This window comes from Erpetoichthys calabaricus, chromosome 1 (assembly GCF_900747795.2).
Source record: "Erpetoichthys calabaricus chromosome 1, fErpCal1.3, whole genome shotgun sequence".
NCBI classification, from domain to species: domain Eukaryota; kingdom Metazoa; phylum Chordata; class Cladistia; order Polypteriformes; family Polypteridae; genus Erpetoichthys; species Erpetoichthys calabaricus.
Window position 1 is genome coordinate 217,066,742 of NC_041394.2, and position 27,927 is coordinate 217,094,668.

The following is a 27,927-nucleotide window of genomic DNA, read 5'->3' on the forward strand; positions in this document are numbered from 1 at the left end:
TGCTTTTATCTTTTATCGGCTTGATTACAGCAACTCATTGTATTCTGGGATCAGAAAATCCCTGATACTCAGGTTGCAATTGGTTCAGAATGCTGCAGTCTGTTTTTTGGTTGTGGGAAGAAAGTTTGATTCTGTTTCTCCAATATTACCTTCTTTACACTGGCTGCCTGTTAGTTTCAGAATTGACTTAATTGACTTGTTAGTTTTTAAATCTTTATGTGGGTAAGCTGCAGCCTATCTATCTGGATTCTGTGTTTTACACCAGTCAGCCAGAGAGCTTAGATCTTCTGGTTAGTTGTCTCTTGTTGTCCTTCACACTAAGTGTAAAACTAGGGGACAGGGCTTTTGCAGTTGCTGCACCTCGTCTGTGGAATTCTTTACCTCATACATTAAGGAGTCACTGTCACAGATCTTCACTGATACTGATGGATACTGATACAGTGAGTGGTGAGTTAAAGAAAAGAAAGAAGATGACTAATAGTAGGGCATACTATTAGTCATCTTCTTTTTTTTCTGTAACTCACCGCTGGCTGCATTTCATTATATTGTACTTTATTTCGATTTATTTTATTTATGTTCATTGCATGTTTTAATGTAAAGCACTTTGCCTACAGCATTACTGATGTTGTTTTAAATTGCTCCATAAATAAATTGACATTATTATTATTATTATCATTATTATTATTATTAATATCATTATTATTATTATTAATATTATTATTATTATAACAACAAGGATTCTTTTGTTATTTTGGCCATTTCCATTTGTGAAAGTTACCTGCTTTGGCCCATATAATGCATGCTTATAAAGTAAGCTTGGCCCAAGAACTCAATATTTCAAGACCTACCGTTTGGTTTGAAGTCTTTTATGAGTTTTATGAGCATGTGATCACAACACAGAGAAACATACAGTGCAAGGTTTGTTCATTCCGGTCTTATTGTACAGTATTCTTGTGATTTCAAATAGCTTACTTCACTCTGTTAGCTATCAAAGTACATCAAACTCTTCTTCTCTCCCACCTACAATGTTTATTTCAGCTACTGTTTCTTTCTTTTATTTCTGCATTACAATAACTTAAAATATTGTATCACATACATCATTTCATATTATCTACATTGTGCACAGAAAAAAATATTTTATTCAAAGACTAGGCAAAATGCAAAGTCAAAAATGGAAACGAAAGTCAATCTCATCTTTCAAACTTTCTGTGAATGTAAACGAAAAAAAAAAAAATCAGACATGAGAGTCAGTAGGCTTTGTACCCTAGGAAACAAGTTATCCAAACTATCCTATAACATTTTAGTAATTATTTTCAGCTGTGATGCTGATCTTTCTGATCATAAAATAGGTCATTATAAAAGCAATTGATGGAATTCTTAATTAATTGCAGAATCATGGTATTTGAGGGTTCCATTTATCTTTTGACCTAACAAAGTCAGGGTCATAACCTCCTGTAACCCACTTAGTTCAAAACAGTCTTATATTAGAATGGTCAGGAGTAGAGCAACAATCAACTCTAGATAAAGCAAAAAGCCTGGATAGGGTAATTTAAAAAAATATTTACATTAGACAAATTGAGTCAGGGGTCTTTTGACACATTTTTGCCTATAGAGTTCTGGTTTGTACAGAGTCTAATCATTTTGCTTTCAATGCATGCAAAATTACGATAATTACAATGTGATATTCCCCACTCAACCGCAGTTGATTTTTTTACATTTTAGTGTTGTTGATATGGTGTTTTGCAGGTTGTTCTTATTAATGTTCTTTTCTGTCTGTTTCTACCAAAGTACATTCTGTCTTTGTACATGATATATACCTGCAGGATTTTGACTAGGACATAGACAGCATAACACTAATAAATAAGGTGCATCTTCAATACATTTACTTGCTTAAGTGATTGGGTATTACTTTCTGCTCTTGATGGTGTGGGTAACCAGCCTCACCGCACACAGATACACAGACTCACAAGCTCCAAAATACACGTTTTAATTTTTTCCTTTCACAGTACAGTGCATCAATCACCATAATACTCAGCTCAGTCCTTTACTTTGTTTCTTCTCCCTTCTTATTCTTTTGCCGCCTCCTCTGCCTCCTGACTCCAGCTCCCTGAATGGAGTCAGGCAGCCCCTTTTATAATGCAGCCAGATGTGCTCCAGATGCTCACTGATGATCTTCCAGCAGCAATTCCTGGTGTGGTGGAAGTGCTGCATGGGCACCCGGAAGCACTCCAGGTGTACCTGCTTCTTGGTTCGCCAGCACTTCCTGTTGTGGCAGAAGTGCTGCAGTCCATTAATCCTGGAACATTTGGGTGCCCCCTGGTGGTGGCCATGGGCCCCAACAGGGTTGAGCTTCTAAGCTCTGATCCCGTGGCCCCCATGCAAACCAGGGTGGCCACCCTCTCGTGTCCCAGGGGAGGTATTGCCCCTCTCCCAGTCCTTCCACTTTCCAGGCGTCCCAGCTGCGCAGGCTCCCCAGCCGTCTGCCACAATGGAAACAAGAAAACATCTACCTGGACTGGCTTTTTATTTAATTGACTTTCCCAAATGCTTGAGCCAAAGTCATTTAATGACAGTTTAGTCATAATATGCAAAAGCTTCTGTTCATAAACTTCATAAATAATGGTATATAAAATAAGACAAAATAAAAAGCACAATAAAAGTATACTGTCTTAAAGTCAGATTTGTCAAATACAAAAAGTGCAGCTTTTAATAAAGTTTAACATCTGCACATGCTGTCTGATTGACTACATTCAGGTTCGTCATCTGTCTCTTTCCTTACAACTGCATGAAAATAGTGATACAGAGTTAAATATTCAGTGTACAGCTGATTCTGAACTTTCCAAGCTAAAATTTGACCCTACTTTCAGTCCTGATAAAATTCAAGTTGTGTTTTCAGGAAACCTCAGATTACTCTAACAGCTGTGAATCAGAAGCTCATCCTGGATCTGATGCTAGTCTACAGCAAAGCAAGCACACCCCCATCTTAAATGAAGCCTCTAAGTAGTACCAATTAACCAGATGATATAGCAGTTAAGACACTGCATACAAAATTAAGAGGCAACTCACCAAAGGATAGTCATATATACAATTACACAAAGATGGGCATAGTTGTTAAGGGAAAATGAACTTGTTCATTAGGTCCAATTATTTTTCTCATTGAGTAGACTAAAATATAGAAGACAATTATTAAAAAACATCAGCTTGAAATAAATCATGAAATAATGGCTAATGGTTAAGGTTCCTTGGCATTTATTCTTTCCATGCATGTTTTTTAATTCAAATAATGAAAATGCCAAGCAACACACTTGACAGTCTTTACTAGTATTATAGCTAGAATTCATATCTGAAAAAAATAACTGCCTAAGACAGTTTCATAAAAGTGCACGCTAGTTTGCAGTCACTAAACAGTGGGATACGTCTAGCTATCTTGAAGTGCATTTGAAGTGTTCCAAAATGGACAGGAGGTCAATTATATCATCCTGGTCATTTTAGAGGCCTTAAAACGAAAAGGAAGCTATTTCAAATACAATACAAATGCATCTGAGCTATCCAGAGGTAGGCATATTTTCTGAAATTGCAAATGCATGTTCCTATTGCTATAATTTCAAGATTCATACACATAGCTGTAAATGATAATTTTATTTCAATGAAGAAGGAACTTAAATGAGTAATGACAAATTCCAGAGATAATGTTTGTCATTCATTCTGAATATAGCAAATGAAGAGAACAAATTGTTACACAGACGGGCCAAACATTAACCAAAATTGTTCAGCAAATGGTTATTATTTCCCTTTGACAATATATCTAGTGTTTTTGATGCAGACTTCTATTTCTAATTATAACTTTGCTTTCATGTGATATTTTTGCTTAAAATTGCCTAATGCGAGAAGGTAAAATGAAAACAATGAGAACAATGTAAAACAATGAGGCAGTATGGGTTCTACACAATTTGTAGTCTGCTATGGGAAAACAATATGACACACTAAAGCATTAACACCGCCTACATCTCACTTCAAATAAAACAGAACATTTCTATTGTAAAAGGCACATCTAACAATTATAGACATATATACACTGAAGCAAATGTGCTTCTTAAACAGTAAGTAACTAACACGACTGTGTTTACTGCAAAAAAAAAAAAAAAGCTAAACAAAGAACTGAAACTTAGTGATATCCCACGGGACTACTATAATCAGGCATCAATCCTTTAAATATTCATTTTATACAGTATAACTGTTTTTATACACAGCAAGTTCAATATTGTGCATATTTTTAGCAACTATAATGATTCATCTATCTGTAAGAAGGGAATGTTGGTTAAAAGAAAATATCAACAGTCTAGTCATAATACGCAACATCTGTAAATGTCCAAAATGTGTTATTTCCAAAAGGTTTATAAGACAAAAATATAACCTAGGATGTACAATTTAATACTTTTAAGCAAAGGAGTACCAGGTTTTAAAAATACATACAATGCAAAGATATTACATAGGAGCTTTTTCATCCACAAATATACCATATTTCATATGCTAATTTTTGAAAACAAATCTACTAGCATTACAGAGAAATAAGATAAAATACTGTATGATACAAAAGAGGAATTTGTGAATGCCCACATACACCAACTCAAATTGTACTCACATGGCACTGTCCGGAGGTAAAGATTGTCCCGAATGATTTGCTGAAGCTCGTGGTCTACTGATCCTTTCTGGAACCGCAAGTTGAGGTAGTGACGAATATCTTTATCTACAATGCCCCCTGTGAATAAGATTTAAATTCATACATTATACTGGCATACATGCATCACCTGGGTATTAAAATACTATATGTTTAATGTTAACAACACATAATCTACACTCATATAAAATGATTGACTGTGAAGAATGGATGACTCTACCTTTTAATATGCTTAATTTCAGTATACAGTGTCTCCAACTGTTATATTGCAAAGTACACACAAGTGTAGTTCATCAGATAATTTCATTTTTCAGATAATTAGATTTCATCCATCCATCCATTATCCAACCCGCTATACCCTAACTACAGGGTCACGTAGGTCTGCTGGAGCCAATCCCAGCCAACACAGGGCACAAGGCAGGAAACAAACCCCAGGCAGGGCGCCAACCCACCGCAGGGCGCGCACACACACACACACACACACCAAGCACACACTAGGGTCAATTTAGAATCACCAATGCACCTAACCTGCATGTCTTTGGACTGTGGGAGGAAACTAGAGTACCCACAGGAAACCCACACAGACACAAGGAGAACATGCAAACTCCACGCAGGGAGGACCTGGGAAGCAAACCCAGGTCTCCTTACTGCAAGGCAGCAGCACTACCCACTGCGCCACTGTGCCACCATAATTAGATTTTTCTTTTAAAATTTTGTTTAGTTATTTATTTGCTGACTAAAACATTTTGATGAACACTTAACTGAGAAACTATGTGCACCAAGTTCATCTCTATTTGAAACATGATACAGGATTTAGCTTGGCAGAATGAGTCATATTCAGACTGTAACCGTTCAAACGGAATTAGATTTAGAGTACACAGGGTGTTGGTGAATAAATAGATCAGATACATAAAGGTATTTCTAAAGTAATGACATTTTAACTGCACTCTATGTTGGTAACTTGCATGACCAAAAATCTCTCACACCTCTTTGCTCCAGACTTTTATTTAGTCTGTTTTTGTCTCAATTCTCATCAACGTACCACAGAGGCACTGCAATACTCCTCTGCTGCATTCCCACTTACACAATTGTAACACTCTAATTTAGAAAACAATAGGAAACAATATTAATTATGCATAGAGTATGAATCTTGTTTGAAATTGTAATGGACTATTTTTAAAACAAATCAGAAACTACTTTAGTTAGATTTCTCATCTGAATCTGAGAGTCACCAGTACCAAATATTTTCCTGCTTTGCATTCAGAGTTCCTTTTTTTGCCCATATTTATTATGGTGTTGGGATAAACTTGATTTTAGGTATGCCTCTACTAAAAGACATTGTTGTGAGGAGAAACCCTCGCCAGGTTCACAGCAGTATTCTGAATAAACCTAAGCAAAAGGGCAAAATATTCTGCATGCATTTGTGGCAACATCACCTATTGCTCCTCCTTGCCCATTCAGATCTGCACATTAATGGCCACTGGTGATGTTATCTCTACAAGGCATCAGATCTCAATCTAGACTCTTTTCATGTGTAAGTCATAGTTAGTAGAATGAGCAGCCCACCTCCAAATGAACTACTGACTCCTTCGTTGTATTTGACTTTCTTGTTTGGTGAATTTCTGTCTCAGTGATATTAATTGCTTGTTTTTTTTGTAACTGAAGAATTGTTACTAGCTTAAATTTTTTTCTAAACTCTTTATTTGTGATGATCACTTTTGAAACCTTATCCTGTATCACTTCTTCCCAGTCCCTCAAACTGATGTGTATTCCATTACACTGATTAGACTGCTTGATTTGATAAAAGCATCTGCTATGCAAATACATTTAAATATAAATGTAAACAAAGATCTGTGAAAATATAACAGTGATTAAAAAAAAGCATTTCTCTTAAAGACAGAAACATTCATTTTTTTACTATCATACATTTTAATTATATGCAGATGCACAGAATTAAATTGCAGCAATGATAAAATATAATAAAACCCATATTAAAAAGAGGTTTCACTGCTTCTGAATTACACCATAACACCATCTTTGGTTTATAAGAAATAAAAGACTTAGCCAAACTACAAGTGTTTTTTTTTTGGTTACATGAATAAAGAAATACATCAGTTGTTCTTTTTCAGAAATCAATGCAAGCATTTATTCAACCCAAAGCATTCTAATGGGATTAATTTATCACTGAGCTCAGTTCATTAATTGGACTTTTATCATCTACAGTTTGAAGTACTGTTAATAAGTTAACACTGAAACCAATAGAAAAACAAAACAAGATAAGCATAAGTTACTATTATAAATGGTTTTAATTTTTTTTTGCTCTCTGTTCTTCTGCACAAATCTGTGTCACTAACAGCTGTGATTAAATTCTAAAAGGTTAACCAGTAACAACCAAAAGCAGAACAAACACTTTGTCAGAAGTTGTTTCCAGAGGATCTATTCAAAAGTGTAAGAATTAGTTGCCCAAGTCTGAGTAACAGAAGGCAACTTTGAGAAGCATCATAGTTGAGGGGCAGCATACCATCTACATTCCTTCAAAGGACTATTGGGACTAAGCATGGATGATAGTCAGCTTTAAGAATTAAGTGCTGTTGTGGAACCAGATAGTAATGTAGTGCCCCATGACCCAAGGGTCTCATTTATAAAAGTTTTCTTGGTTTCAAGCACGAAAATATGCACACGTCAAAAACAGGAAACTGAGTACACCAAAAAAATCCAACTTATTCCTCCTTTAATACACACATTTCTACATAATTTATAAATCATATTCATTTTGTAAATATGCATATGTCAACGCTCCTTGAACCCTGCCTGGTTCCCACACTGAAACAACCATATACGGAGCATACTAATCAACCTCATACATACTGTAAGCAATCCTCAGGCTGCAGAACTTCATTGGCTGGTACAGCAGCCTCCCTCTTGACGTATTGTGTCTTCAAAACCAGCATTCAAGAGTATTTGGCAATACTCTGCAAATGAATATACAATATCATGTGCAGCTTTACAGCTCCTCTCCTCTGCATTCTTGGGGTCAGTGAAACATGTATGGCATCAGTGTCCAGTAGCGGGTAGTCGCTGTTACCCTGCATAAGTAATGATGTGTTTGCTGTTATACTGAATAGTACAGGCCATATGAAAAAGCTGAGGTTTTGGCCAGTTACCTTATCAAGATGCTACACCTTACATACAGTACATTACCATCACATCTGCCAAAGCTACTTTGCCTCAAAATAAATGAATTATGGGTTGTCCCAAGACACCAAGCCACAATGTTTGTCAGACCCATCTTGGCATCACCGATGACTTGAGCATTAATAGAATATTATTCCTTACAGCTAACAAAAGCAGTGACTGTGACTGAAATATGAGTGTACTAAATTGCTCCATTTATGTTAGGAGAACCAGACACTGCAGCAAGTTGCTTTTTCTATGATGGCAAAAAAGAGTTATGTGTATCCACACCATACAAAAACTGAATGCAGCATATCGATAGTCAGTTAGTGGCTTCCAGCACAGCGGGCATGAAGGAATGAAGCTTGGAAGAGATATTCCTGAAGAGCTGGCCAATTCCCTGAGGAGTGGCAACAGGTAGTCAATATAAACTGATGAATAACCAAAAAAGTTCTTCAGTGCAAATAGGCACAACTAGCCCTCTTAAAGGGAAACTAAAACAGAATCTGCACATCATATTTACCACTTTAAGGTTTAGCATGTTTTTCATATCAATTTACAAAATATAACAACAGCTCGGTGATGCAAATTATTATACACATGAGTTGTTGTTTGGCTGATTTGGCTGCATTTCCCTACTTGTTCAAGGGTGTTCATCGTTTACCAGTTTCTCCGAAATGTTTGTATGGATTAGTCAGAGTTGCTGCAAATATACACAAGTTCTACCATCAAGTTTTCCTTTATAAATCCAGACATTTATGTAGAAAGCTGCGACTCATATTTCATGCCTCTTTTTGTGCATTGTGTCAGGTTACCATTGACTCTGAAAATGACTCCTAAGTTTCCCTAGAACATCAGGGACATAAATATTTGAATGTTTATTCAGTTCATGAACTGGTGTGAAGTTTTACTTACATAAAATAGGAAGAAAGAGTAAATCGGGTAAGCTGAATTATTGTTTATATTAATTAAAATAAATCAAATCAAAATTTATTTATAAAGCACAATTTTAAAACACCAGAAGTGTAAACCAATGTGCTGTACAATAAAATCAAAAAATATAAATAATAAATCAGTAGACAAACAATGTACAAAAATTACATAAATACTAAAACATATAGGTTAAAAGAACTGATTAGAAGATAAACAATTTACAGAAAAACAATGGATATGAAAAAATTAATAAATTATTAATAAAATTGATACCAGAGTTACTCATATACAGTTAAAAGCAATCGAAAACAAGTGTGTTTTAAGTCTTGATTTAAACATTTGAGTGGAAGAAGCTAACCTAATTTCAATTGGCAGAGCATTCCATAACTTTGGTGCTAGAACTACAAAGGCACGATCCCCCCTTGTCTTCATCTTAGACTTTGTCACAACCAACAATTGCTGTTGAGAGGAACGTAAAGAGCGGACTGGTGTATATGGAACCAGCAACTCGGCCAGATAGGATGGGACAACACCATTTAGTGACTTATAAACCTAAAGTAAAATTTAAAAATGAATTCCTAAATTCGACTGGGAGCCAATGAAGTGAGGCCAGAATTGGAGTAATGGACATAACTTTCTGAGATCCAGTAAGAAAACGAGCAGCAGCATTCTGAACCATCTGTAGCCGAGAAAGATGAAATTTACTGATTCCAGAATAAAGTGAATTACAATAATCAAAGCGAGATATAATAAAAGCATGGCATACCTTCTTCAAATCAGAGTGCCCCGGAAACGGTTTGACTCTCGTAAGCAGTCTAAGCTGAAAAAAGCAGCTCTTAACAATGGACGAAATCTGTTTATTAAAATAAAACCACATGGGGACATGTTGCATGTTGATCGGACATGCAAGTGAAATTTTCAGTTTAACCTATACACGTGACAATAGAACAACTACTACTACTACAACTGGTGTTTTATCAAAGAATATGCCTTTGTTTTGGATTAGTGGCAATATTTAGGTTGTGCAGCCAACTAAGCAAATTTCCTAATTTTTTTGTTTCTGTTTTGTGGTAACATGATGATGTCAAGGGGCATTCATATGTGATTCCTGGGGCATGACCATGTCAGTTGATATATCACATTATTGCAACTATTTGATTCCCTGACATAAATGCAGGCCTTACTAGCACAGCAAGATATTAGCTCTTCTTCTAGTTTGGAATTTTATTTCTGTCTTTTTGGATCTTTTTGTATATTGGGTTTCAGCTTATTGTTTTTGCCACTCCTGTCTTTGTGACTAGTCCCTTTATATTATTTTAGTATTATAATGATACGTGAATATTAGAGGATAATTAAAGTGTGTAAATGACAATACTGATTTTGTAGGCTTATGTAAGTGAAGCAAGAAATTGCAGGCTCAGTTTAGGACTCCATTAACCAACATCTCCCTTTCACCATGTGCTGTAAGCTTCACTTCTCACTATGACAAAGGATTTACAGTAACCTGCCTGTCAGTGATGGTAGTAGTTTAATATATCTGTGGAAGAGTCTCCTGATTAAAAGGACAAGGAACGCTACCTTTTAAACTTACTTATAATTTTAAACTGCAGTCTACAATCATGCTTTCCCGTAATATTTTTGTGAGGAAACATATTGCTTGTTATATACTATGTGATCTGTTTTCTGATACTTTTGCAAGCAAAATGAATAAGGGCAATACAATCATATTGATAACAAATTAAATGCACTTGTTTCTTCAACCTAGAACAGAATTGGTGATGACTAATCCACATTTGTCTTGTCTGATGTATGTTATTCTCACGCAGAGGCCTATTAAATAGCAACTAATAATATATCATGCCATATATTTATGTTTATTTCATCATAGATCACTTGTTGCTGTCATATTTGGTCAGATTTCCATATGTTCATATTTTCAAGTCTATTATTGGAATTTCAAGGAAAACTTGACCCTTTAAAATTCTCTGTCAGAAAGAGGTAAAGTCAAAGAAATTGAAATTTGTGATTAAAAAAAAATAAGAGTTTTTCCTTTATTAATTAGATGTTCAGATGAAGAACATTACTAACCCATAAGGTGGAACAAGATATGTAGGAATCTTTGTGTGTATTCAGGCCATAGTGTGTGTGTGTGCATATTTTATTTCTGTATTTATCTGTCCATCTACCTATTTGTGTATGTATTTATTTAAAGATTTCCTGTAAAAAGGCAAATGTACCCCTGGGGACAAATAAAGTTCTATCTATCTATCTATCTATCTATCTATCTATCTATCTATCTATCTATCTATCTATCTATCTATCTATCTATCTATCTATCTATCTATCTATCTATCTATCTATCTATCTATCTATCTATCTATCTATCTATCTATCTATCTATATTCTTATATAATATGCTACTGTGGCTGTTCGTTTGTCTGTCCAGGATTTTAAATCACCTGTAGCTCGCAAACCATTTGACCTATTGACCTGAAATTTGGAACACATATATTACGTGACATCTACTATCTGCTTTCAGGGTGATGATTGACTTCCAAGGTTATTCCTCTTTTTATTTTTATTTTATTGTAGAGTCAACTCTCAGCAGCGGCCAGCAGGGCAGCCATGTGGCACATGTGTACAGGCGCCGTTCTCATCCCTACCACCTTCGCAGTCACTTCCCCTAGCACTTCATATCTTAAATCATTCTTGAGGCAGATTGAAGACTTAAGTGCCAGCTTAAGTGAAAAATTAAAGAAAACGTACTAAATTGCAACACAAACACTCACTTAATCAGTTTTAACGCAAAAAGATGCCGATGAAAGAAGAGAAGAAGTGGGCCGCTATGGTGGAGAAAAGAAGAGCTGCTCAGGAAGCAGCAAGTGCATCAACCTCTGAGCAAACAAATGCTAAATGTACAAAGAAAGAATATGAAAACTAGGAATGCTCAAGTCAAGTGTATTCACTGCACATTACCTTGCAGTGCGCCATTACTGGTGTATGCATAAATGCTGTCTGACAATAGTGTGGCAAAACCAGGGACTATGTGACAAAACTAAGTAACATGACCAAAACAATGAAAACAAAACAGAAATTTACTTTTCAAGGACTCAAAGGAAAATAAAAATAAAAATGATAAAAAATAACCATGGCAATAGCCTATAGTAAGAATGTAATATATATAATAGTTAGCTAATACCTTATAAGCTTTTTAAACTTTGTTTTACTCAACGATCATTTAAATAACAATCATGCTCCCAACTTTGAGCAGGTAATCTAAGCATGATAGTAATTAAGATAAAATCAGATGACAGCTCCAGAATTGCCAACTACTGTATAATTTTCCAGCAGCAGCACAAAGGTATTGCATGTTATATGTTATTTTTTGTTCTACATCAGGATACAAAAGGCAAAGGCTACCCAAGCTTTTAACTTTTTTTAGGTACCAAGGACATCTTAGCGGTGGACAGAAAAGTTAGAAAAAAATAACAAGTTGCAAAATAATAAAAAACAATTGTTAATGTAAATACTGTGCAGTATTTTAGTTATGAAACCTACAGCATAGCCCACTAGCTAGAACCCTTAATGTTGCTGCTACTACATACATTGAGTTACTGTAAATTTGTCTTGAAGTTCAAATCCATAAGGACTGATTACTCTAAGAAGCTATAACCGTGGAATCTGAAGTGTTGCAATGTCTGCCATTAGAGCTCATATGGCTCTGACTTGGATTATCTGCTTAGTTTCTTCTTATCCCCAGGTTCATGTAGGTTTTCACTAAGCACTTGAGGTTCTTCCCCTAATATGTCATGCTAGGTGAATGGCTGGCATAGTATTGGTATCCAGTGCATGGTTAGTTATTATTGCATTGCACATTTCATGCTGCCAGGAAAGGATATGACTCTGAATCCTTGTAAGTATAGAAACTAATTTCAGGAAGTGCGCAAATGAAATGTTACTGTAATTTAATAGGAATATAAAAGCATAAATGGTTTATAATGATGAAACTGACAATTGGAACCCATTGCCAGACAACTGAAAAGACCAACCATCCATCCATTACCCAACCCGCTATATCCTAACACAGGGTCACCAGGGTCTGCTGGAGCCAATCCCAGCCAACATAGGGCACAAGGCAGGAACAAACCCCGGGCAGGGTGCCAGCCCACCGCAGGGCACACACACCAAGCACACACTAGGGACAATTTAGGATTGCCAATGCACCTAACCTGCATGTCTCTGGACCGTGAGAGAAAACCGGAGCACCCGGAGTAAACCCACGTAGACACGAAGAGAACATGCAAACTCCTCGCTAAAAAAAGATGTTTCAGAAGAATTCATTCATTCATTTAAGTAGTGAATAACATAATTGAGGAATCTGGCGGAAATTAAGAAGAAGGGCATTAAAAAGACTTCATATGAAGCACTTCTTCATATGATCATAGGCACCTGGAACGAACTACGGAGTCATCTAGTTGAACTGGAAAACTTTACAAATTATAAAAAAAAAAGATACTGGGAGACCTTACACATTTGCAGACTAAATAAGCCTGATAGGCTCATCGGTCTACTCTTGTTTATCTTATGTCCTGATATAAATTCAGTACATCCTTGTTCCTGTTTTACTATTCATGACCCTTAATATTTTTATTTCAAGGGTGTTCAGTTGTTTTGTACATTCAGATCACAATTTCTGCCACTCTCAAAAATATCTTTGTAAGAGATTATTATGTTTTGATATGCATTCTTGGCTAAAAAGTTAGAATATACCTGAAGCAGTGAAAAGAAAGTTCTTTATTCTTATACTAAGTAGGACCGTCTAACTGCATACGTGTACTTTATACTTCCCCAAAAAAATTTCAGATATTAGCAGGCTTGGGCTTGGGCTGTAATTACCAGTTCTTTAACTCAGGCTGGGTGTAATCAAAAACTCAACACTATTGAAGATCACTAAGTAGATCCAATCACCAGAAAAGTCAACAAGTAGTCCCCCCCATATGGCACTGCGTCGCTTTAGGCCAGGGATAACTGAGTTATAGAAAGATCTAATTAATGACAGTGATGTATGTGACTGAAAATAGGCAATCAATCTAACAGAGCACCAAGTATGCTTTGTGTAAGGAAGTGTGATGAATACAAGTGTGAATCTGTGAATGGGACCTCAGAACTTATCAGTTGCCTTCAAAAGCAGATTTCTCAAATGTCTTTGGGTGAGGCTGTTAACAAGACAGTGCAATACTAAAATCATATGATGACAGCCATAGTCGTTCAGTGAGGCAACATTGTTTTAATATTGTAACAGGCTACTAGAAAAAAAACAGGTCAAGTACCTGACTCTGAAAATAACTTTTTATTTTGCTCACTGTGGAAAAGTGTTTGTATTGACAAGAAGTCTTTGTAGAAGTGTCCTTAAGACATGTGTATGAAGACTAAATCAAAATTTGTACATGGATCTTTAACAGGAGCAAAACCGAGTATACAATCAAACAGAATGGTGTATGCTCTTCTGACACAGCAACATCATATTTTCATCAAACATTACTTTATATTCAGCCTTATGGTCTGCTAATATCTCTGATTTCTAAATATTCTACACTTTAAAACCTGTGGCAAGAAGTGATCTTACATTCATCATATCTTCATAATCCAAGAGTGTTTCATAATTCAATGTATACCTTTATTTTTAACAATAAGGGAAAAAATAGTTCTATTACTTTAGCAGTCCATTCTAAAGAGGTAGGAGGTGACCCTTTATAATATTGCGCCAATTGAGTTTGTAGTTTTTGCTCACTGTTATAAATATTCAACGCCCAAATAAAACATATTTTGGGCATGTCTATTTTTGTATCACATATTGAGCTTTACTGTTAAGAGCTGACAACACAGTAGAAACTCGATTATCCGTGCCCCAATTTACTGAGACTTTGCATTATCTGAAGTGAACCTGTAAGGGTAATATAATACTTTTCTTATACAGTCATTCATGAAAGGATTACTCTTAACACTGTACCAAGCTTATATTGTTTTGATGCAATTAGGAGTTCATGGGGAACAATTTATTGCTTCAATGTATTTTGCACTTCATGGCTGTCAGGAGGGAAGTGGTGCATAGTGGGGCGCAACGGTTCACCAGGTAGGCTGTAATTAGATGGGACTGGTTTAGGCTCAAAAGCTGGTATTGAAACCAAAGCCCAAATTTTAGTACCAATCCAACACTACTAAGGCATTTAAAGAGGCTTAAAAGTGATACTGTATCATATAAATTTGAAATTACTTCAGATAGTCTGGATTCTACTGTATGTGAAATTTTTGGAAAGATGTAATGATGTTGTGCATGATTTTGACCTGTATAATGGCTTATTTGCACACTGCAAGCTAAAAACACTAATTTCTAATGTGCATCAAAGTAGAGCATTGAAGTACACTATTTGCGGGGGTTGATGACTAATAAATTGTGATAATGTTTATTATGATAGTTTAATACTTTCTATATGTATAAACTAAAATACACCAAAAGGCCTAGGTAGCATCTGTTATACAGAGTGTTTGTGGTAGCAGTCTTTCTATTATACATTAACCATAATCAAACATTGTGAGTGAAACCGCTTTTGAAAACTGGAAAGTCATACCACTCTGATAATGAGCAGGCATGTGAATGTAAACAAGTAATAGTGAGGACAGATTTTAAGCAATAAATAAATCCAATGATACATTAACTTGTTTATTCAGGGTCTGGAGTGCTACTAACAGTCAGCAGGACAGCAAGTGGATACAGCTGGAGATGATTGTGGTCCTATGTTCCTTCATATAAGGACCTTCATAGATCCTGTACTTAATAAATCAACTTATTAGAAATTGTGTCATCTGAGTAATAATATAGAACAGATGGTAGTTGTGGAAGCTTATCTGTAAGGGACAATATGGTGGTACAATGTTTAGCACTGCTGCTTGACATCTTAAGGGACCTGGCTTTGATTTCTGACCTGGTCACTGTTAGAGTTGGGTTTTCTTATTCTCTTCATCTCTGAGTACAATGGCTACCTTTCATATTCCAAAGATGTCTGATTAACTAGTGGCTTAAATTTACAGCAGGGTACAGGTGAGTGCATCTCAGCCTGAACTGTTTTCTTGCCATCATGGGCTCTAGCTCTCCAGGAGATGAATAGGATCAGAAAATTCATATTGTGTCCAGGTATTTCATCTGTAAATAATTCTTTCCTTCTGCAGTTCTATCCCACTAGAAAATGAAAACAAAAATCCAAAGTATGGCAGCAATATCAGGGACTCAGTGGTGCTAGCAAAAACCTTAGGACAACACAGACAATTCGTGAAAATATCAGGCAACAAAAAAACTGAAGACTGCACCAACGCCTCAATCAAAATGCACTACGCTTCTGGAACCTGCATACATGAAAGGAGAACTAAGAACATCTCAGCCATAATGTGAGCTCACTAAAGTCAAGGGTTACACGACATAACAGTCCAAAGTATCACACTGCCTGTACTACAGCATATAATAGGCACAGCACAAAGCCTGAAACCACTTCTGTAGTATGCACGCTCGACACTCAGTTTTAATTGGGATCTTTAAATATTAAAGAAGAATATACACTGTAACTCATTTAATACTTTAAAAAGATAGCACTCAAAAGTCATTAAGTATTCATAAAAATGCAGATTATTGCATATAGACAAATTAAATTGGGAAAAATAGTTTAGATATTATACAAATATACTATACATTGCAGAGTCTTAAAATGTCATGCCAGGGCATTTAGAACACCTAAAAATACACCGTAGAGCACAACAAAGTCTGTCACTTCAGTTTCACAGGTCTGTACTACATGGCACCCATCTATTGAATGTATTCCTAAAACCAAACAAACCGGATGACATTAGTGCTGTTTAGTTTGCTATACTGAACTTGGAAATATACCGTAGAGTACATTTCATTGAAAATCAAGGAGCACGATCGATCGATTGATGGATCGATAGATATTATCAGGTACCACCTTAAAGTGTCTCTCATGGAAATTGCTATATAAGAACTGAATAGTCTGATAGACTCATTGAACAACTGACTGGCTGAATGAATGGATGGAAATGTTTATACATAATGGTGATGTACACATTCAGTCACCTATCTTCAAAACATCAAAGACATACAAGCAAAACAAATCTGTATGGATATCTGAAAGCAGTAATCACAAATACCATTAGGTTTCACCAGTACTATATATATTACGGGTACTGCACAATATTAGTATTGATGAATGAGGATGCCGGAAAACGAAAACAGCATAATAGAAGCGTGAGGAAAAACACAAGAGGGAAATGGATCATAATGCATGCATAAAAATAAAGCACAACTAAAATATTGATACTCCACCCAGATAAAGTAGCAAAACTGTTCACAGTCCACACTCACAAGGAATAGCCTAACATTTCTGAGAAATAAAGAGTAACCTGCGAATATTGGACAAAAAAGTAAATGTTTTATTATTGTCATCTCGGTCTTGCCACATGGGTGACAAAGAAGCTAATTTAATCATGTTCCGGTCTCCATGCAGGGATAACATTAACACTATCAGGCAGAAACCAACATATTGGCATTTGGTGTTAAAACCAGAAGGACTGGAACAGCTTTTGACAGCTACATTTAAAGAGAGGTTGAACGGCTCATACACAGTTAATATATTCAAAGATCAATATTCATTCAAAGCACTGAAATTCACACATACACACACAAAAAAACAAAGCTGGAAATTTGAACAAACAAAAAAAGCTAACATTTTGTATATAATAACAACAAGCCTCAGGCAGTAAAAGCAATATCAGGCAAAAATGAAAGATGTATGTGTATCTCGTAAGAATACACTTGCTAATCTTCCCGCCTGCATGCTTCCTTAACACAATGACAGCAGAGCAGTATGAAATACAAGAGAAAATAGGAGAACTGCATATATTAATAATAATAATAATAATAATAATACGGACTGATCAGCACTCCTGCATTGCAATGCTAATCCCACTCCCCGAACAGCCCCCTCATATTATACTAAACCTTTTTGCTTCACTGCAATAAAACAGTCTTTGTCTGCTCCCAAGCCGGTCTAGAGCCCTCCAATAGCAAATACAAACACGCAGCACACACAGCTCAGTGCTGGAGACTGAGCTTCCTTGCAAAAACAGCTATGACAAAAGCTGCAAAAGCACCTCTTTGGCAGTTCTCACAGATGTTCTGGATGGCCAGGCAGGTCTTTGCTCCGCAGGTATCCCCCAGCTGAGCTGTTCGCTCTCTTTGCTCCAGCCTTTAAAAATGCCTCGCTTTTATTTTATATATTTTATCCTCCCCTGCTTTTTTGAATCAAAGGATTTGTAGTGGATAGCAGGAGCATCCCCCTTTCCTGCTAATTTAATACAAGACTGAAGAGAGACAAGAGAGAGGAGACTGTTGGGAGGCAACAGTAAAAGAAGGCTTTGCCAGTGGGGGCCTATCAGAATTAGCTGTCGTTTCTCATTGATTCGACTGCAACCGAGGTCCTGCAGCTCCCCCTGTCTTTCTTTTCTTCCTCCTCCAGATACAGAGGTTACTCAGTGATACAGATGCTTTATGGCAGATTGCAAAAATGCCAGCTTTCCGACAACAGATGTACTCTGCTAAATGACATAAGCTGAAATCATTCACCTTTCAGAAACCACACTGACATGTGCAAATGGAGCAAGATGTAAGCGAACCATACAAGGGTGTCCACATAGATTACAAAAAAAAATAAAAAGGCAAACATACTCATTGTGACAAATGCACAAGCATAGCCACCCGCAGGTACACATTAGGCACTCATTTGCATCTACATGAATATATTACAATAAACTTGTTTTCTTAAGACACAAGATAATGGAAACTCTCATAGCATAATTCTCTGTGTTTCTGAGACCCACGCAAAACGCACATCAATTAAATAATCTGTGACACAGATTCATTCACTCATTCAGTTTATTGTTATAGAATAAAATAGAATGAAACTTTAGTGTCATGTAAAACGGTTGATATAAAAGCGTCTTGGTTACAGACAAATTTAAGAATAGCGACGTAAAACATCAAGGTCCACATAAGACAATGTTAAAGCAATAAAAGTAAATGACAATAGAGCGGACATTACACAATAAATATATGAAACAGAAGATAATATAGCAACTTGCAGAACTGTACCTATGCTCCATACTTAAGTTCTCAGAAGTAAAGATAAATTATAGGGGATGGGTGACGCTGGATATCTGGGGGTGAATCAAACCACATGACTGACCAGACTAACAACTATCAAAAAAAATATTTTTGACACAACAAATTGTTTTGAGTGACTAAATAAGTGAATAAATAAATGAGATGGGTACCTGGCTGAGTGTGATATGGTTATACTGCCTGCTCCATTCCTGATCTGAGGTGCAGTTTGTGCTTTGAATGAGCAAATGCATTGACAAACCGTACCATTAAGGTGGAAGTCAGGATATTTTCAAGAACTGCCCTATAAAACTTGACCATCACACATATGGACACACTGCACTTTCTGAACTGACTGAAGAAAAAAAAAAATTTTGTGAATAAAGGCTATGCACATGGATTTTTACTATACCAATATTGACAGTGCCAATATTAATAAGCAGTTATGTAAGAGAAGTAGGGCATCTTCTAAAATCCAGTACCATTTTTAGTGTTTTCAGTGTGTTCAGATCAAGAATGTTCGGATGACGCCAACTAACCAGCTGTAAAAGCTCTATCTACAATGGCACCTCAACTCCCTGTCATCTGGCCAATCATGGCAGTGTCATCGGCAAATTTCAGCAATTTTACAGGCAAGACACTGAAGGTGCAACTTTTGCTGTAGAGGAACTCTGACTGAACTTCACTGAGCTGCACTGTCTACTGTGTATTGCTCAGAAAGGAAGAGTTCCAGAGACATTCAGCAGTGTCCAAGTTCACAGGTAGGAGTGTGCTTTGAAAACATTCTAGTATAATTGTATTAAATGATAAACAAAAATCCACTAACAAGATTCTGGCTTAAGTATCTGGGGAGTCTAAATGCTGCAAGGTGTAGTGGAGAGCCATGTTTACAGCATCTTGTACTAATCTGTTAGCAGAGGAAGCAAACTAATGGGTGACAAGAAGGGAGCAAGTGAAAGACTTGAGATCCTGGAGTATATTGAATATTAAAATGTTTTCATTTTTAGAGGAGTCAGTGTCATTGGTCTGTAACCGTTATGGCTGGAAATGCTTTACTTTTTGGGGATTGGGTTGATGCCTAGAACTCTTATATAATGTTTCACTGAGGACAGGCTCAGAGCTACAAATAATAAACAGCAACAGAAAAGTGTGTAACTATGCACACTCAAATGGATATTTAAGAAGACAGTAATGAAAATGTAATTGAAGCCATGCTAATAGGTAACAAGATATGCCATACATTTTAGGATACCGACTAAATCCTCTTCTTTTGTAGATTGTGAAAATGTATTTATCCTTCCATTATCCAACCCACTATGTCCAAACTACAGGGTCACGGGGGTGAGCTGGAGCCAATCCCAGCCAACACAGGGCGTAAGGCAGGAAACAAACCCCGGGCACGGTGCCATCCCACTACAGGGCGCGCACACACACACCCACACACCAAACACACACTAGGGACAATTTAGAATCGCCAATGCACCTAACCTGCATGTCTTTGGACTGTGGGAGGAAACTGGAGTACCCAGAGGAAACCCACGCAGATACGGGGAGAACATGCAAACTCCATGCAGGGAGGACCCGGGAAGCGAATCCAGGTCCACTAACTACGAGGCAGCAGTGCTACCCACTGCGCCACCGTGCCGCCCGAAAATGTATTTATTTTTATTGAAATATGTCATTTGAAAAGCAGTGACATGTGCCATATAGTGATGGATGGATACTAAAATTTTGACTTTGGCACCAATACCAGCATTCACACCTCAGTACCAGTTCCAAAACTGATACCAAAGCAAATAATGGCTAACTTTGTATTTTTCACACAAAAATGGAATGACAAAATGGAGCTTGTAGCAACAAAATTTTGATTCATTTAATTTATTATAAACATTGCAATGACCACAACAAGTACACACGCTGGGAACTGAAATAACTGGTGAGGCTTGGTGAGACGCTGTATGCAGCGCGGAGCACTCTTGGCCTACCAGCTCCACTACTATTACCTGACGTCCAAGCTCCAAGTCCCCAACCCACCTTGCTTTGCTGGCTCTCATGCACCTCATTGCTCCCTCTCATACTCACATGTACTGCTCCAGCAAATCTTGCTGTTCCAATCCTGCAGCGCCAGTTGCAGTCCAGCAAATTCTTATTCTCTCTGACAATAGCTTTCCGACTCCTCTGAGACTGGTTCTCTGCCTTAGTGCGCCATTCTGCCAACTGAACGCAGACTATCGCTCTCCTTCCACATTCCACCTTCTTGCCCCTCCATACCCCAACCTACTGCGATGCTTCATTTGCCTAAAACAACACTCCTTAAGAAAACACATGGCTCAGTGTCAGTCCAGCTACATGGCCCTCTGAATTAGAAGGCCGGTTATTACAATATGTTTAGTATCTGAAATATTTTAACACAAGAACGTTCCAATAATGTAAGCATACTACAGTGTGTGCATTGTGTAGACTACATTGCTAATTAACACTATTTAGTATGACATTTTACATCACAATATACAAATTCCCAACACTTAGGCTTGAATTAGTTTGATAAAGCATTCTTTGTGAACTCATACTGCACTTGTTAACCCACTGAAATACATTAATGTTAACTTTACTTATTTGTACTGTTTACTGTTACTGTCTTCACACCTGTTGAGTTCTTAACTCCTGGATGAATCAGGATGGGCAAAGGATAAATGCCTCAAAAGATTTGACGTGTTAGCTCTAGTGGCGTAGCAAAGATGTAGCATGGAAGGGTGGGGGCTCTTCTTTGAAAAAAGCATTTATAATAGAATCCCGATTTAACACTCCCATATTTACCATTTTCACACTTTTACATTTTATTGGATTCTGTTGTTTACATAAAAAGGCTCTTGTCTAAAGGGGTGCAAGTCTTTTAAGGTTATGAGAACACAGTAATTAAAGTAGCTCTAGCCTTATTGTTGACTCGTATCTAATTTTCTGTGCTACTTCTGCCAACATCATAATCTTAGGAGATATAAATATTCATGTTGACAATCCCACAGGTTATCTCACTGCTGATTTCCTTGAGCTGCTAGATTCTCTCAACCTACAACAACATGTTGATGTTCCCACACATTCTAGGGGTCACACTCTTGACTTGGTCATTTCAAACTGTGCCCCAATCAGGAATCTACAGGTATTTGATCTTGGTATTTCAGACCACAAAGTTGTGTCATTGGAGCTGCCCTTTTTCTCCTCCCGTATCAAACCAAAACGACAGATCTACTTCAGAAATCTGAAGAATATCAATGTGGATGCCTTGGCCTTGGACCTTACATTTCTCTCCTCTGACTTTATCAGCTCCCTCTCTGTTGCTGACCTTGTGGATTTTTACAACCAGTCCCTGAGCAGTCTCCTGGACTTCCACGCCCCTTTAACATCTAGGTCCGTCTCATTCTCGTGCTCAGCACCTTGGTATACCTGCGAGCTGCGAAAAATGAAGGCGGCTGGGCGTGTCCTTGAGCAGCGGCTCAAGGCCTCTGGGCTGACTGTCCATAAACAGGCTTACAGAGAACACATGAGAGCGTATGCAGAAGCTCTGAAGGTTGCACGGTCCAAGTTTTATTCCACCATCATCAGAAATGGCTCCAGCAACCCTAAAAAACTTTTTTCAACCATAAATCATCTTGTCAAACCTCATTTACCTGCCCATTCTGAGACCACTGATGACAGATGCAACATGTATATCAACTTTTTTAAACAAAAAGTTGATAATATCCGTTTACACCTCTCTACCAAGGATATCTTGCCCTTCCCAACTGTTGACTCATTGTCTGAGACCGTCCATCCTCTTTGCTCTTTCTCTGTTGCCACACGGGAAGAGGTGGAGGATGTCATCAGGAAAATGAAACCGTCTACTAGTTCCCTGGACCCTTTCCCCTCACCCTTGCTGAGGGCCAACATTTCTGCCATCTCTCCACTTATCACCAGGATAATAAATCAGTCCCTCCTGGCTGGCCATATTCCTTCTGCACTAAAAACTGCTGTCATCAGACCTCTATTGAAAAAATCCACCTTGGATCCTGAAGTTCTCTCCAATTATAGGCCCATCTCCAATCTTCCATTTCTCTCCAAAGTTCTGGAAAAAATAGTTGCAGCACAACTTCACGATCATCTCAAACTGAACAATCTGTTTAAAAAGTTTCAGTCTGGTTTTCGCCCTGGCCATAGCACCGAAACAGCCCTGGTCAGGGTCACCAATGATCTTCTGATGACGGCAGATACTGGTTCACCTTCACTACTTATCCTCCTTGACCTGACAGCTGCTTTTGACACAATAGACCATAACATCCTTCTTCACCGCCTGCAATACACTATTGGACTCTCAGGAATTGTTCTAAATTGGTTTACATCATACCTGACTGGCAGAACTGAGCATGTCGCCCTTGGCAGCGCAAAGTCCCACACCCACAACGTCGCCTGTGGTGTTCCACAGGGCTCTGTGCTGGGCCCTATCCTTTTTACTATCTACATGCTCCCCCTTGGAACTGTCATTGGCAGACATGGTTTATCGTTCCATTGCTATGCCGATGACACTCAGCTTTACCTCAGGACTACTCCCACCTCCTCTACTGCTCCTCTGCCAACATCTACATTGTCTACCTGCCTGGAGGAGATAGAGGCATGGATGAGGCTCAATTTTCTTCAGTTGAACAGATCCAAAACAGAAGCCATCTTAGTTGGTACATCACATCATCTTCGCTCTTCTACCATCACCAGTATTACTTTCTCTGGCCAAAATATTCCTCTTTCCACATCTGTTACTAATTTGGGTGTTAGAATGGACTCCCAACTTACTTTTGACACCCACATCAAATATCTCTGTAAGTCATCTTTTTTCCATCTCAAGAACATCGCCAAACTCCACCCAATACTCACCCTGGCAGATGCAGAGAAACTCGTCCATGCCTTTGTCTCTTCCAGGCTGGATTACTGTAATGCACTCCTCATTGGGATTCCTGGCAAGAGTATCCAGAGACTCCAGTATATTCAGAACAGCGCTGCCAGGATCCTGATGAGGGTGCGAAAGTATGATCACATCACCCCAATCCTGAAAACCCTTCACTGGCTCCCTGTTTCATTCAGAATAGAGTACAAGGTCTCCCTTCTTACCCATCAGTGCATTTATGGACATGCCCCTCTTTATCTACAGGAACTCCTTACCCCCCATAACTCCTTACGTTCCCTCCGCTCTGTACACACTAACACTCTTCAAGTCCCCAGAACTAAGCTCAGCAGCATGGGTGACAGGGCGTTTTCATCGGTGGCGCCGAGGCTGTGGAATGCCCTCCCTGATTACCTGAGAGCCCCACAGTCGACTGAGGCCTTTAAGCGAAACCTAAAAACTCATCTTTTTAGAAAGTCATTTTGTTAAAGTATTTTATAGACTCTTCTGTTCTTTTTTATTTTATTATTCTATTTTTACTCTGTAGCACTTTGGGATTGCTAAAATATAAAGTGCAATATAAATAAAATTTATTATTATTATTATTATTATTTATTTTGCTTTTATCCTTTTGACTGCTCAGATACATTTTGCGACTGATCCAAATCTGTCTATCCTGAATGTGCCCTGCACACACAAAATGAATAACAGAGTTTTGTTAGACAGACAGACAGAAGCAAATTAAAAGATGCTGATTGCTGCTCTACTTCACATCATTTCAGTTCAGGATAGCAAGGAAGAGAATCAAGAAACAAAAGATCAGAGGTGTTGGCTTGAGTGTATTTATCCCCACTGGTGTCCTGAACATAGAAACAAGTGGCCCAAAGGACAGGTAAGTGCAATGTGTACAGGTTTGTATGAAAAACTATTGTGCAAATACTTTTCAAATAAGTTTTGATTCCATGCTATTTTTTAATAATTAAACTTTTCTAAAAAATCTGATTTACAATTTCCTGCATTTAACGCTTTTTTTTTCCTATTGGTCCCTAGAAAAATGCTAATTGGGTGTCCTCCAGTATTTCAAACTCGTTTGTCTCTCCGTTGAAGTTATAATCTTTTCAAACAAATGTTTATGGTCTAAATGAAACCTGCACTGTACCTGGCCAATTTGTTGCAGTATGGAGGAAAACTGCTGCAACATTAACATATAATAATGAAACATTTTGAGATCCCAATGGTATTACTGACCGTATTTCTATTCAAATACTGCATATCCTTATTTCTACCTGGGTCTGGGGCTGGCAGGTCATTATAAATAAGCTCATGGTCATCTGCAATAGGAAGAGGTGGGCATGTAGGACAAGCAGAAGAAGTCTTTTCTCTTCCACGACATACAGTATAATAATCTGTTCCATTTTTGACTTAGGCAGCATTTTGCCAATTCCCTGTTCCACTGATGCTTTAAACACTGATGTTATCTTTGGTAATTTGGCAATGGTCTGTTGTGCCAGTTGCTTGATTTGGGCAGAACTTATTATTTTTTTTCTTTCCTCATGATGATGGATCTCTTCAATGTTTACTAGCTAACTTATTCACATTTTCTCACATTGGCCAATCCATTGACTGTAACAACACATGGCGCAACCCACCAGTTTTTCACTGTTTTGTTAAGCCTAAAAATTCACTAAATACTTCTTTTTTCAAAAATTAAATATCATTTTTGTGGCTGACCTTGCACAGGTCTGGTGAGAATGCCCTTTGAGTGAACATTTTGAACCTATAAACATTTTGTGGGCATCTAGCTCCATATATTCCTTGCAGAATATCAGAATGCTTGGTCCATGCTCTTCATGGTCCTTTCTTTTTTTAAAGACATAGAGCTTACTTTTCAATAAAGGCAGCGTAAAGCAATTTCAGTCACATTTTCATTAATACAATTACCATAATTTGCACCATGCTGGTATAGTATTGTTTAAAAATTTGGTAGTTTGGTACTTTTTTTAGTATCCAGTATACCACACGACACTAATGTCATATTGCAGGTCTCTCAGACTGTATGAAAGGTCTTAGTTAATACATAAAAGATAAATGAAAAAAATTAAAATCCAGGTGAGTAGTTGTAGTCATACACAGGTCATGGTGAAGTTTTAGTACCCTGCTTCTGGAGGAAAGGACTAGTTAATACAACAATCATCAGAAGCTGGTTATATTGGGAGTATGCACATGTGACGCTCGTAGCGATCTCGGCTGTAGTAGGCATTGTATGCAGCCAGGTATCATTAAAGAGAACAACCGCATTAGTTATGTTCAGTCAAGATCACGTCAACGGTTTTAAAAAAAACTTCTATCAGTTATCTAAAATGGATCATCATCACATTATTATTAACTTGACCTTTTGAAAGATGAACTCTTGTTCTTCTGATGAATGTTCTTGAGATGTGAGACAAGCACAAGTATTATAAGCTAAAATCCCATCCAACAAAGGTGAAGGACAGCTCTGTAGCCCTGCTTCTCCTACACTTTTCTCTTGTCTCCGAGTACCCCCTATGTCTGGTAAATACTAACTTACTGTGTTTACTACAGCACTGTTTAAAATAATTAAAAAATGATCACCCTGAGATGGACTGGCATTGTTCCTGCCTTGCACCTTTGCTGGGACAGGCCTTAGCTTCCCCATGACCCTGCTCAGTGGGTTTAGAAGATGGATGGATAGATGCATGAAAATAATTAGAGATTTACAGTATGTGTAAAAGAGGATTGCAGAGACCTCTGGAAATGCGCTAATTCGCAGGGTTTAGCTAACAGAAAGCCAAGTGCAAGAGTCACGGTCAGATGACTGGAGATATGAGACTGATGAATTCCAGTATTTTATATTTATTTAACATAAAAAAAACAACTGAAACAACAAACAGACAAACTTGCTGTATATAAACCAATATGGTGGAAAGAAAACTCTAATGTGAACAGGCAACCACTTCCAGTTGAGAGCGTGACCTCATTAAACTTTCTTACTGTATGTCTGATATGCCGTTAAGGGTGAAACAAAAACTATACTCCCTGTATACATCAATACTGACTCTGCTATGTGACCTTGACTTAAGAAGATACTAGACATCACCAAAGAAAACACCAGGGGATGCATGAGGAAATACAGAAGGCATCCCTGCTTGAAATGGGACCACCCACGTGTTGCAAAAATGAAAAAGACAAAAATAGAGGAGCACAGAGCATCTAAATGATCACATTAACCTTTCTTATAACTCATACCTATCATTTGTATTGCTTCTGCTTTGCCGGTGACTTCATTGCTGAGAGGGGAAGCAGTTTATTTTTAATTCGCATGAAAATGAAAAATAAATTAAGGCCAATGTAAACACAGCCAGTTTTATTTTTGTCCCAAAATGTGTGAGCATTAACAATGGAGAGGAAAAAAAAAAACACTGCTGTGTGCTTTTTGATTATAAGTATGCTAAAGTGCACCTTGCCACAAAGCAATCTGTGAAAGGTGAGGGGGTCAAACTTCATTCATATCTAGAATGCAAAGCCTTACTGTATTTATTGCTGCTGCCGCCACTCTTTTTGTATAAAGGTGACATGCAGTAGATTTTCTACATTTCCTTTAGCTTTAAATTTTTATTATGGAGCTGTGTAATGTTAATATGAAGCCCTTAGTATCCTCTGCACTTCATTATACTGTATATCTACTGTATGATTAGAAAAATATCAGCATGTTTGTAGCAGTCTTAGAATAATACTATCTACCTATAAAGAACAGATGCCCATTATTTTTATACAAAACCTTGTGCACACTTTACACTTAGGGAAGGCATGGTGCATACAGTAGGATCAGTTCTCCATCAAGTGTACTGTGAAAACTAAGCAGGTAAAAAAAAAAAAAATGGTGAAGAAATAAAGACAGGTTTATAAGGTCAGTATGGTCCCGCCAACACAGAAGAGTGAACTTCATGTACAGTACATGCAACATATCACCACTCTCCAGTACTATGAGTATTT

General features: G+C 37.5%; 1 protein-coding gene across 1 annotated transcript in view; it reads right to left on the minus strand.

Moving 5' to 3' along the window:
* Nucleotides 1–27,927, minus strand: part of magi2a (membrane associated guanylate kinase, WW and PDZ domain containing 2a) — a 1,178,725-nt gene that overhangs the window by 701,311 nt on the left and 449,487 nt on the right. Inside the window, exon 2 of the mRNA XM_051924022.1 lies at nt 4,643–4,759. Coding sequence (XP_051779982.1) covers nt 4,643–4,759 — 117 coding nt within the window. The remainder of the gene's footprint in view (nt 1–4,642; nt 4,760–27,927) is intronic.